Source organism: Thamnophis elegans, chromosome 7 (genome assembly GCF_009769535.1).
Source record: "Thamnophis elegans isolate rThaEle1 chromosome 7, rThaEle1.pri, whole genome shotgun sequence".
Lineage (NCBI taxonomy): Eukaryota > Metazoa > Chordata > Lepidosauria > Squamata > Colubridae > Thamnophis > Thamnophis elegans.
In genome coordinates, this window is record NC_045547.1 from 7,312,510 (window position 1) to 7,325,672 (window position 13,163).

The following is a 13,163-nucleotide window of genomic DNA, read 5'->3' on the forward strand; positions in this document are numbered from 1 at the left end:
ACACTTCCTCTCATTTCAAAAGGAAGCTGCAGATTTGAGATTACTGCAGAGGAAGCCTCCCAATCCTGGCTAAGGGATTGCGAGCTTTCCCAAGAGTTAATCTTGGCATTGATGGGTGTGCCAAGCGATGAGAAGAATGCAAACAAGCCAACACTGAGGTGGCTTCTTTTGAACTCCCAAGCAAGCCACGAATGTTTGGCTCTTCACCCGAGCTTGTTCCGTTTTGGAGCATGGGGAAGAGTTCCATGTTCACGATCCGCTGTGTTTTTCTGAAAAAATAATAATGAAGTCCCAACCAGGAAGGGGGGGGGGTTGGGAAGATGCGACGAGGAGAAAAAAGAGCCAATTTTCTGCCAGCCTCTGAATCGCCTCTCTGTTCCTCCAACTTCACAGGGGTCTCGTCTGCCTGTGATAAATGTCAGCCAGGCAGAAGGGATTTGAATTCGCCTTTTGTTGACGGCCTGTAAGAGCCCAGGCTCCTTTGCCATACAAGCCAATCCGCTCTAAGCCTCCCATTCATTGCGCATTCGTCTTCGGCGGTGCAGGAGCCCACTGAAAGCCACAATTGTCCTCCGCAAGAAAAGAAATGTATATTAAAATTCTCGAGACCTTCCACATCCTCTCTACATGAGCCTCTGAAGCTGCTGAATATGTGCCGCCTTTTAGTAAAGAGCCAGAGGAAGGCGGGGATCAGGTCCTAGCAATGTCGCCATTGATGCTTTTCTACCCTCCTCGTTGCTGCACCACCCCCACCCCCGTTAGTCGCAATTTACATAAGAATGGATGAAAGGGTGTTGCGATGAGAAACTGAGGAAGGCTCCTATTTGGCTGTTCCCAGCGCCACCAAGACTTGGGAATGCAGGAGGCTTAATCTAGGCCAAAAGAGGGCTGGAGGTAGAAAAGGGACCTCAGGAATGAGATGGATGGCGTTGATAGAGATGGCTTGTCTTCACAAAGCCTTGGGATAAAGGTCAAGGTTCCCCTCCCACATGTGTGCTAGTCATTCCCGACTCTAGGGGGCGGTGCTCATCTCCATTTCAAAGCCGAAGAGCCAGCGCTGTCCGAAGACATCTCCGTAGTCATGTGGCCGGCATGACTAAATGCCGAAGGGGCACAGAACACTGTTACCTTCCCACCAAAGGTGGCACATATCTTTCTACTTGCATTTTTTACGTGCTTTCGAACTGCTAGGTTGGCAGAAGCCGGGACAGGTTAACGGGAGCTCACTCCGTTATACAGCGCTTGGGATTCGAACCCTCAAACTGCCGACCTTTCTGATTGACAAGCTGAGCGTCTTAGCCACTGAGCTACCCTTAGACTTGGAAGAAGACACCACAATTCCTTGGACGTTCTCTCCCAAGGAGAGCGAAAGAATGAAGGAAGGCATCTCTTCAATAATGAGCAAAGCAAGGGTATTTTCCCATGGGCCATTTAGCTCTACTTATTTTTCATGTTTTATATGGAGGAGATTGTTTTCCAGGTGAGGGACTATGAGAAGAGAGAAGGAGCAGGAGATATCTCTTTTAATTTTTTTATAGATTTTATTTATATCCGACTTTTATTATTTTTATAAACAACTCAAGGCATATCTAATATTCCCACCTTGTCGTATTTTCACCAATACAACAACCGTGTGAGATATGGCGGATTGAAAGAGAATGACTGTCCGAAAGTCACTCAGCTGTCACCCAGCTGTCTTTCATAGCAATAGCAATAGCAGTTAGACATATACCGCTTCACAGGGCTTTCAGCCCTCTCTAAGTGGTTTACAGAGTCAGCATATTGCCCCCAACAACAATCCGGGTCCTCATTTCACCCACCTCGGAAGGATGGAAGGCTGAGTCAACCTTGAGCCGGTGAGATTAGAACCGCTGAACTGCAGATAACAGTCAGCTGAAGTGGCCTGCAGTACTGCACCCTAACCACTGAGCCACCTCGGCTCATGCCTAAGATTTTAAATTTTAACAATTGTACTTTTTATTTTTAAATTTTTAAAATGCTTTTTTATCTGTCTGTAAGCCGCCCAGAGTCCCAAGGGAGTGGGCGGCATACAAATTTTATGAAATTGAAATTGAAATTGAAAATTAAAGAGGTAAATTTTTTAAAAAGTTTCTGCACTCTGCAGATCTCCCAAACCCTCTGCACACCTCATTTTTTTTGTGGAAAACGGGGCATGCATAGCCTTTAGGAGGCTTGGAGTGTTCCTGGGAGCTGGGGAGGTAAAAACGAGCAAAAACCGGCCCATTTTTCATATTTTTCATATTTTTGCCCCCCCTAGCCCCCAGGGACACTTTGCAGGCCTCCCAAAATCTCTGCGCGTCCATTTTGGTGAAGAGGGCGAGGTTTTGGGAGGCCCCAAATGCTGTACCTCTCTCAAGGTACTTGAGAGACTGCCTACTGCCAATGACCTCCACTAGGCCAATAAGATCCCATAGATTAGGCCTCCTCCGAATTCCATCAGCCGGCCAATGTCGGCTGGCAACTACCCGGAGGAGAGCCTTCTCGGTGGCTGCTCCGACCCTCTGGAACGAACTCCCCGTGGAGATTCGTACCCTCACCACCCTCCAGACCTTCCATGTAGCCCTTAAATCCTGGCTGTCCCGACAGGCCTGGGGCTAAAGACTCCAACCCCACTCGAATAGTATGACTGTTGTGCTTTTTTAATGATGTATTGTCTTCGTGTTTGTAACTTGTTTGTCCTTCCCTCCCCCTGAATTGTGAGCCGCCCTGAGTCCCCTCAGGGAAAAGGGCGGCATACAAATAAAGTAAATGAAATAAATGAATGAAATGAAATGTATTCGGTGTATAAGATGCACCCAGATTCTCTCCCTCTTTTTTGGTGGAAAAAGGTGCGTCTTATATTCTGAAATATACGGTATATATGGACAAAAACAAAAGCCCAGAATTCCTCAACGTCTGTCCTTCAGCACCACCAAGAAGAATCTGACGATCCAGTATTCTTCTTTCCTTTTTCTAGTGTTCCTTTGTGCCCCCCAATCCAGTCTTCCAAATCGCTTTTTCCTGGCATTCCATCTCCGTTTCCGAGACTCCATCAGCACCATAACCTTGCTTGCATAATTAAAGTTGCTCCTTTCTAGGATTCAATGAACCGCACAGTCATTCATATTTATTGCCAACGGGCACGGGAGGCCTGGGGAGATTTGGCCCAATTAGCAAGCTCGCATCCTCTGATTTTTGCACACGTTATCCCTCCCTCGGATGAAATGGCTCATCCTGGAAGCTGCAAATGAAAAAAGGAAAAAAAAAAAAGGAGAAGGGAGGAGGTAAATACGGGGGTAGAGGTTCAGCTGCGTTGCCCTTCCTTGCACAGGTGATCCACACTCTGTCTTTGTGCAAAGGACAGAATAACAGTGTCGGAAGGGACCTTGGAGGTCTTCTAGTCTAACCCCCTGCTTAAGCCGGAGAGCTTATACCATTTCAGACAAATGGTGGTCCAATCTCTTCTTTAAAACTTCCAGTATTGGAGCATTCACAACTTCGGGAAGCAAGTCGTTCCACTGATTAATTGTTCTCACTGTCAGGGAATGTCTCATTAGTTCTAGGTTGCTTCTCTCCTTGATTAGTTTCCATCCATTGCTCCTTTTCCTGCCTTCAGGTGCTGTTGTGGCCCACCAGTGGCCAATGGAGCTGGCAGCAGATTCGGACAGTGAGGAGGTTGGGGAGGAACATGGGCCAGTCCTGGAGTCTGGGGAAGGCTCTGATGAGGGCTCTGTGTCAGAAGCAGAAATGGGGCCAGGGCAGTCTGACAGTTATCAGCTGCCTTCAGAGTCAGACATCAGTGAGGCAAAACTGTGGCAAAAAAAAAGTTGTGAAACGTGGTTGCTTAACAATGGAGGTCTTGGACTCAGTTGTGGTTGTAAACGGGCCCCTGCTGTGTTTGCAAATGTGGTTATGAAAGGAAGGCGCCTCATTTATTGAAATAAGGTGAAAGTGGGTAAGAGAGGGGGGGTTGCCAAGGAGAATACCTATTTATTATTTCTGGCTTCAGTGCTTTGATCTGTCAGTCCTTGAAATTCCGAGGCGGCTTTTAAAAGAATTTTCACTTCACACACTGACAATATTGTGAACGAGAATTGTTTAGAGCTGAACATCTTCGCAAGGACCCTGCTCTTTGGCTAAAAGGATAAAGCGGGAGGATAGTTGGAGATAAAGGAGAATATTTGTAGCTCAGGGTTGAAACGAGGTGTCCTTGGCGCTCTCTGAGCCTGGTTGTTTTCTTGCAGGTGTTTCATGACCCAACTATTTAACATCATCAGTGCTTCTGGTTATGTTCTTGCAGATGTTTCATTATCCAACTGTTGTGGCCTATCAGGAGTCGTTGGAGCTGTGACTCCGATAGCAAGGGGCTCTATGAGTCGGCTCTGGAAGATGTGGAGGACCCTGGACACGGTTCAGACTCCGAGCAGGGACCAGAGAGGCAGGTTGGCCACCAGGAGGCGCCTGAGACATGGAGCAGTGGTAAAAGCCAAAGGGAGTTGGTCCCTGACATCAGGCCCTAGAGCAGTGGGGAGGAGCTAAGGGAGTTGGTCCCGGACACCAGGCAAAGATGGACAAATAAGCGCCGACAGCAACTACAGAGTTATAGAAGATAATTGGGGCCAGGTGATTGTGATTAGGCTCCTCCCAAGAGAGTATATAAGAAGAGACTTTGGGAGGAGGCTGTTTGCAGGACTCAACTATTATACTAAAGCTGGAGAAGCTCTTGTGTGTATTTCTTATCTGTGGAAATCTGGGTTGCTGCCAAAGTCTTGGCGGTGTGTTAATTTACTGTGAATAAATTGTCTAGCAGTAATCTTGTGTCGTCATGACTCACCATACGGAGAGGGGTCAGAACACCCAACTAAGTAACATCATCAGTGCTAGTGGTTGTTTCCTTGCAGACGTTTCATGACCCAACTAGGTAACATCATCAGGACTAGTAAGGATCTCTAGCAGCAGTGGGTTTCACATTTTGTTACCCCCGGTTCGCATTGCATGCGCCCGCTCACTTCATGCATGTGCCTTGCTCATGCACGGGCCTTCTGCACGTGCACCTGGTCTCAAAAACATGCCTGAATCAGGGGCATAGAGCCAGGATGGTTGGGCCGACCCACCTGCGATTTTCACTACCGGTTCACGTGAACCGGTCTGAACCAGCTGAATAATACCTCTGATCTCTGGTAATGCTCTCAATTTATATTCTAGTTGGTGGGAATGGTCCTGGGTGGCTGTTTACTTTAACTTGTTCGGCAGTTCTTTGAATGGGATATTGTTCATTTCTTGATTGCTGATCTGACATTAATTTTGGTGCTAATCACCAACTACCAAACAGGCTAACAGCAAACCGCCCAATCAAAGAACACCCCAAAACCGTTCCCACCAAACCAGACATATATACATTGAGAGCAAACTCCATTCCTTACTAACCCTGATGATGTTAGCCGAATTGGTAATGAAATGCCCGCAAGAAAACAGACCGCCTGAATTGTTGAAGAGCATTTTTTTTCCCCAGCATTTGAATTTTATCAGGTTTAAAAAATGGAAGATGGATACCCTATGATTTTCCTTTGACCATGTGCAATAACATTTGAAAACTTGGAAAGATATCCTCTTGTGGTCCCTTTCTCGTGTTCTTGGATTTTTTTAAAGACAGATGCTGTTCTGTTCCCAAGGTCCAGATCATGGAATAATCCACTTCCTTTCTTCTTGGACCAGGGATGGGCTTCAAAAATTTTAGCAATGGGTTCTCTGCCCCAGTTGCTGGGTGGGCGTGGCCATGGTGGGCATGGCCTAGCTGGCCTCCTGCACCATGGGTAGCCTTTTCTCCCTCCCCAGGCTCTGCAGGCTTTCCTTGAGGCTCTGGGAGAGCAGAAACGGCCTCCCCCGGACTTCAGAAGCTCCTTGGAGGCCAGAAATGGGCCCATTCCCAGCCTTCCGGAGTCTCCGGGAGGCCCATTTTTCATCCTCCCCAAGCCTCTATGCGGGCCCTGCTCTTACCTAGCATACAAAACGGGCCACATGGAGACTCCTGGGAGTGACGGGACAGGGTGGGAGGGACGAGGCGGGATGGGCAAGACCAGCCAGGAGTAGGATTTGGAGGTTCGCCGAACCGCGCAGAATCTTCACTAGGAGATCGGCCGAACCCAGCCGAACCTGGAGCAGGCCTCCCCTTGAGAAAGACTCCAAATGACAGCTGCTAAATGATTAGTCTGCAACATTACAATGGTTCAGAACTTTTTTTCTCTCTCTCTTAAATCTCAGAACCTTTTATGGTTAAATAAAGAATCTCTGTATCGGTTGCTTCAGAGATTGATGAAGGTTCGGGAGGCAAATAGCTTTGTGCGACCCGCCGTCTAAGCAAGAGACAGGATGGGAAAACGCTATAATGAGCCTAGCCCCATCACAACCCTGAAGTCACACTTATAAGTGTACACAAGCAGCAGAATTTGTGTTGTTACGGGAGAGGATTTATTTCATTTCACCGTTTGACAAAAATTGTCAGGTTTTGCAGATTTCTCTGCCTGCAACCACCATTATTAGTAAGACAATACACTTAGCTTGCCAGTTTGACAGAAAAAAGGCTAAATGAATGGAAAAGAGTTCATTTGTTAACATGTATTTTTATGCCACATCAGTTTAGGCAAATCTAAACGGCTTCCAGGCACAGTCAAAACGCATAACACACTGACAAAATAGGTAACGGTAATAATCTATAAAGTTGTAGACATTCCAATTAATTTCACCAAATCACACAATGCATACAGGAATAGCACCGTAGGTCTCCTACATATCTAATTGTGGCATCTCTAATTCCCCAGCACTTGGTTGAGTAACCAAGTTTTCAGCCACTTTCTAAGTATTAATTGTGAGGATGTAAATCTAGTTGATGTCAGAGAGAGACTGGCCAAGCCAGAGGGAGGCGTCAAATGGGGAATTAGTCTGGAATCACTTGTGCTTTTAATGCTTGGTCCTATGTTGTGTTTTTCTTTTGGGGGGGGGGAATTGGTTTTCTTTCCCCGGTTTCTGCTCCATTCATTCTCTGGTAGGAATGCCGGGGAATAGCCCCCCTTGGGAGATTAACAAAAAGGTATCCTCATCACTTACACCACAGTGATAGTCGGGTTTCTGGTTAACTTAATTTGTCGTATCACTTTGCTGAAACAGTAGGGGTCCTCCTCAAATACGAGGCCCATGATTGAAGCTCACCTTCTTCTGTTTTCCCCCTTCTCGACTTCCACTATAAAACTATAAAATTACTTATCCGTCCTTAATGGAGGCTTATTAGAATTCCACCATTCCTATCCTCCTGTAATGATGCTCCTAAATCATGTTTTCTCCTCCTCCACCACCACCTCCTCCTCCTTCTCCATCTTTTCTTCTTCTTCTTCTTCCTCCTCCTCCTCTTCATTGTAGTCTCCTACTCTTCCCCTTTTCCTCATTCTCCTCCTCCTCTCTTCTTTCCTTCAGTTTTTCTTCCTCATAATCTCTCCTCCACTTCTTATGTTCATCGTAGTCTCATCCTCTTCTCCTCCTTTTCCTCTTTCTCCTTCTCTTCCTCTTTTCTTCAGCTCCTCTTCCTCGTAATCTCTCCTCCTCCTCCTCAATCTTCTCCTCCTCCATTTCCTCCTCCTCCTCCCTGATCTTCTTCATTCTTTTTGCATCTGGGAAAACCCAGCAATTTCTGAAATCATTTTTGTTTTTATTTCTCCCCCTAGGTTGTTGTTTCATAACATTTTATACCAGAAAAGCGGCACTAGAAGCCCAGAATGCGCTGCACAATATTAAAACTTTACCTGGGGTGAGTATATACGCTTATTTTATTTCACGGGGATGGAGGGAAGGAGGGGAGCAGGCGGGGTGGGGCAAAGAGAGGAGAGGAAAGAAATAGTTGTTTTTTGCAGGAAGATGCCACTTATTAGCTCTTAAGTGCCCCAGCTGTCTTTTTTCTTTGAGCAGAGGTTAATGGCTGAGGGTAGGTGATCTCTGCCATCTGGCATCCAGCGGTGATCTTGGAGGTTGCATTTCCAGATGTAAACCAGAGCAATAGTTCATTATAAGGGTGCTGTTGTTTTTTTAAGTGCCTTCCCAATTTCTAACAAATTGAGAGTGATAGGCCTCCACAGTTTCATAAATCGTTATCTGTACTAGACTGGCCTGCATAGGACCAGGGCAGGGGAGGATGGGAACTGTAGTTGAACAACTGTTGGAGACCTACAAGGTCCCATGCAGAGAATAAACCAGGATTGAAGGGGGGGTGATTTTATTGTGATGGAATATTAATCCATTCCTTCTTGGTGATTTGAATCCTAAAAGGAGTCAGGAAAAGCATCTTTTCTTGACCAGCGACTTCAGGGTTTGATGCATTGGGTAGTATGCGACCGATTCCGTAGTGGTAATTTTTGCCTTCGTATGTGAGATGAATGCAGAAATTGTGCTGGGTCAGGGGTGTTAAACTTGATTTCATTGAGTGCCGCATCAGGGTTATGTTTGACCTCATGGGGGGTGGCCAGGAGTGGGCGTGGTCATGGTGGACGTGGATGTGGTCAGCATGGTCATGATGGGCATTTGACACAGGCTCAAGATGTGCTTTCCCCCTTCTCTTCTTTCTGTCAGCATTCCAAATATCATCCGGAATTAAATCAGAGCTCAAGACATAACTTTCATCAATGTTCCAATTTAATAAGACAGACATGTTGGTACATCTGTGGGAAACCCGAATCTGAAAGCTTCCTGGGTTTCCACGCAGTTGAAAGTTCATGATCTTGTCCCGACACCCACAAGTCCATAACATGGTCCAATCTTCCTCTGCCACGCTGACATTTCCACCCATCTAGTTCCGGTCAGGTGCAGAGATGCGGAGACAAAGAATGACCTTGGGCTTTTGAAAGGAATGTTTTATTTTAACAACAACATATTCTACTCCTTACTGTTCCCCACTAATGAAACAGCATAGTGGAAGAGCCGAGGTAGCGCAGTGGTTAGAGTGCAGTACTGCAAGCTACTTCATCTGACTGCTAGTTGCAGTTCGGCGGTTCAAATCGCACCGGCTCAAGGTTGACTCAGCCTTCCATCCTTCTGAGGTGGGTAAAATGAGGACCCGGATTGTTGTTGGGGGCAATACGCTGACTCTGTAAACCGCTTAGAGAGGGCTGAAAGCCCTATGAAGCGGTATATAAGTCTAACTGCTATTGCTATTGCTATATAGTAAAAAGAGAGTGGGGGGGGGGCAGGCCAAAGATCCTAAAAGGAATATGACTGCAGGCCTGACACTTTCTTTCCTCAGCACTCCCCAGACTTCAAAAGCACTCTGCTGGCCAAAAACGAACCACGGAGAGGCTCCGGTGTGGCCCGTTTTCGGCCTCCCCTGCCTCCGGTAGCACTCTGCTGGTCAAAAACAGGCCACACCCACCCATGAGGCCTCTTTTAGAAAATCCACACTCCTGTGCACACACTCCTCTTTCTTTCTTTCTCTCTCTCCTCCTCTGGATTCAATGGGATTTTTAGAAAATCCACACTCCTGTGCACACACTCCTCTTTCTTTCTTTCTCTCTCCCCTCCTCTGGATTCAATGGGATTTTTAGAAAATGTTTCTGACTTCGGCTGGTGGGAACAGCTTTTTGGTAAGCAGAGTGCTGCTGGAGGCCGGGGAGGCCAAAAATGGGCCATAGCGGGCTGCACGCATTCCCCCACCTGGTGGCCCGTTTTGGCTGGCAGGGGCACTGCGGGCCTGTCCTTTGATATTTCCAGGCCGCCCCCTCGCAGGCCAGATTTGAGCCTTGAGTTTGACACACAAACACACACACACACACCCTGTGCTAAGCTTTACTTTGGTAGAACTAACCCACAAGTTGCCAAAATTTGAAGGCCCCTTCCCTACGCCTTATCTCTTGGGACATGCATGCAACATTGTAAAGAGAAGGCAGATGAATAGTAATGTTTGCGTGGCTGGCGCACCTCTTGTCCCATTCTACGCGCGCCCCTGTTGCCAATCCACGGGCTTCCCAGTCGATTGACTGAAGACAGAAGCAGTTTTTTGGTTTACCCTCCCTCGTGTCTTTGCACGCTGTGAAAAAGCACACGAGACCAATAAGGAAGGTTTAGCTAAATAGCTAAATACCAGTTATGTGAACAGATGAGTCAGTTTTTTTCATCTCTGAAATGCTTTTGGAGAGCGCCTGGTAAATGAATGTTATCTTTTCCACCAAAACGAAGATAAGCACAAGATATTCCTGCCTCAAATTCTCCACTCGGCACAAAAGTTTGAGGGTGGAGTAATGTTTTTTTTTTCCTACAGTGTCCCAGGTTCCTATTTTTTCAGCTAATCCCTAGATCAGTGGTGGCTAACCTTTTTCTCATCGCGTGCCAAAAATGGGGGGGAGTGCAGGGGGGGGCGGTCATGCGCAGGCGTGCCCACGCCCATAATTCTATGTGGCGACTCCCTCCATCCTTCCACTTTTGGCTCGCGATGGACCTGTTTTTCACCCTCCCAGGCTCCAGAGGCTTTCTAGGAATCTGGGTAGCATGAAAACGGCCTTTCCTGACCCCCTCGGAGGCCCTCCGGAGGCTTCAGGAGGCTTCTCCTGAACGGCCCAATGCGCAAATCGGAAGTCCATTCCTAAACTTCTAGGGAAGTCTCCGGAGGGCGAAAAACGGCCAAAAACGAAGGCCAAAGTGGAGCTGACAGGGCAACGCCTCGCGTGCCCTAACATATGGCATGCCACAGGTTTGCCATCACGGCCCTAGATCACAACTTCTTTGTGACGCAAGGGTTGAAAATTCCGCTGGAAAAAGTCAGCTGGAATTCTCAATGAGACCCGGAATCCATTATGATCTTCTTTAAGGGCAAAGAGGATTGAAATCTAATGTATAAATTCTAGTAGAATTCATTTTCAGCCATTGGTGCCGGAAGATGCCATTAGCAATCATCTTTCTTTTTCTTTTTTCTTACTCTTTCCAAGCGAAAGAATATGTGCTTTTCAGCACACAGGACAGAAGTACAGTTTAGGTGCAATTAATGACTCTCCGCAGTAGCAGGCTGAACCAATGGAGGCAGCCAGAAATATAGGAACGGCAGAAAATAAGAATACGAATGATAGTGACGCTGCTATGCCATCCATAGCTGGGCGAGCAGGACAAGTCACATCGTAGTGAGAATCCTGGTCATGACACATCAGTTGTGTCATGCTAATTTTGATTTCATAGATCTCCCATTGGCTACAAATATCACTCTAGTGGTTAAGGCAATAGACTGGAAACCAGGAGACTGTGGGTTCTAGGGCTACTTTAGCCCTAACAGCCAGCTGGGTGACTTTGGGCCAATCAGCAGGAGACTGTGAGCTCTAGTCCCACCTTAGGCCTGACAGCCAGCTGGTTGACTTTGGTGAGTTATAGTGTAGTCCCTTTGGCATAAAAGCCAGCTGGGTGACTTTGGACCAATGACCAGGAGACTGTGAGTTCTAATCCCGCCTTAGGCATGACAGCCAGCTGGGTGCCTTTGGGCCAATCACCAGGAGACTGTGAGTTTTAGTCCTGCCTTAGGTCTGACAGCCAGCTGGGTGACTTTGGTGAATTCTAGTGTAGTCTCTTTGGCATGAAAGCCAGCTGGGTGACTTTGGACCAATCAACAGGAGACTGTGAGTTTTAGTCCCACCTTTGGCCTGACAGCCAGCTGGGTGACTTTGGTGAGTTCTACTCTAGTCCCTTTGGCATGAAAGCCAGCTGGGTGACTTTGGACCAATCACCAGGAGACTGTGAGTTCTAGTCCCGCCTTAGGTGTGACAGCCAGCTGGATGCCTTTGGGCCAATCACCAGGAAAGTGTGAGTTTTAGTCCCGCCTTTGGCCTGACAGCAAACTGGGTGACTTTGGTGAGTTCTACTCTAGTCCCTTTGGCATGAAAGCCAGCTGGATGACTTTGGACCAATCACCAGGAGACTGTGAGTTCTAGTCCCGCCTTAGGCGTGACAGCCAGCTGGATACCTTTGGGCCAATCACTCTCTCTCTCTCTCTCTCAGCCCAATTCACCTCACAGGTTTTTGTTGCGGGGAAAGTTGGAGGAAGGAATATTAAGTATGTTCACTGCCATGAGTTATTGATAAAAATAATAAAAATGAGATAAAAACAAACAACCCCTGACGTTACACGGATCATGACATCATCATCATCATCATCAAAGTAGCGGTGTGTCATTTGTACAGTGATGTCACCTGTGGCTGGTACCAGTGATTTGGTCCCTCCGAGGAGTCCAGGAAGAAACTCAAAATCAAATCCAAAAAATTGGCTGAACCAAACAGAGGAGCTTAATTTATTCTTTGTGAAGAAGAAACTTTCAGTGATTATCCCTCACCTCTCCAAGGAACCCAATCAAGAATTCCAGGGAGACGAGAATAATTCTGCTGGCTTTTGGGTCACCTGGAGTGAAAAATGTCGGTTCTACCTTTGGGATTAAATCCAGTAGAGGTTAAATCAAACTGGTGCCATCTCTCTTTATATAATCCTGGGCTTTAGATATTTCTTGCATCTAAACTGCTTAAAGAACTTAATTCTTCTGAATTGTCTATACCCATAGTCCTTGAATTACTACACTCATGGCAGACATAAAGCAGGTCAGTCCTGTAAGCCAGTTCGATTTTATGACCTTTTTTTGCTGTGGTCATTAAGAGAGCACCACGGTCATAAAGCAGCTGCCACGATCGTTAAGCAAAGGTTGTGGTCATTAAGTGGTTAATTAAATAGGTCCTTACTTGATTGTTAAATTGTTCACTATGGGGCCAGTTTTGCAGAGATAAATGCTAGTTTTCCACAAAACCCTCATAAATCACAGTTACTTGACTGTGGGGATGCTACAAACAGTGATAAATGTGACATGGATGCTAAGCTCCCCGCGGGTGCAGCCTCATGACCTCAGGAGGGCCCAACTGTTGGAACTTTGAATCCAAGTCATAATGTTCCCCCCCCCCTTAGGTTTGTCAGAACTTTGAACGGCTGTTAAGCAACCAGTCATAGATCAAGGACCACCTGTAACGATACAGGTAGTCCTCGACTTACAACGGTTCACTTAGTGACTGTTTGCAGCGACAATGGCACTGGAAAAAGTGACCGGTGACTTTTTTCACATTTATGACCCTTGAAGCAGCTTCATGGTGACATGATTTACATTCGGTTG

The 13,163-nt window shown here is 46.8% G+C and overlaps 1 protein-coding gene across 1 annotated transcript in view; it reads left to right on the forward strand.

Moving 5' to 3' along the window:
- Positions 1 to 13,163, forward strand: part of CELF2 (CUGBP Elav-like family member 2) — a 329,921-nt gene that overhangs the window by 165,137 nt on the left and 151,621 nt on the right. Inside the window, exon 3 of the mRNA XM_032221591.1 lies at positions 7,716 to 7,798. Within this exon, the coding sequence (XP_032077482.1) occupies positions 7,716 to 7,798 (83 nt within the window). The remainder of the gene's footprint in view (positions 1 to 7,715; positions 7,799 to 13,163) is intronic.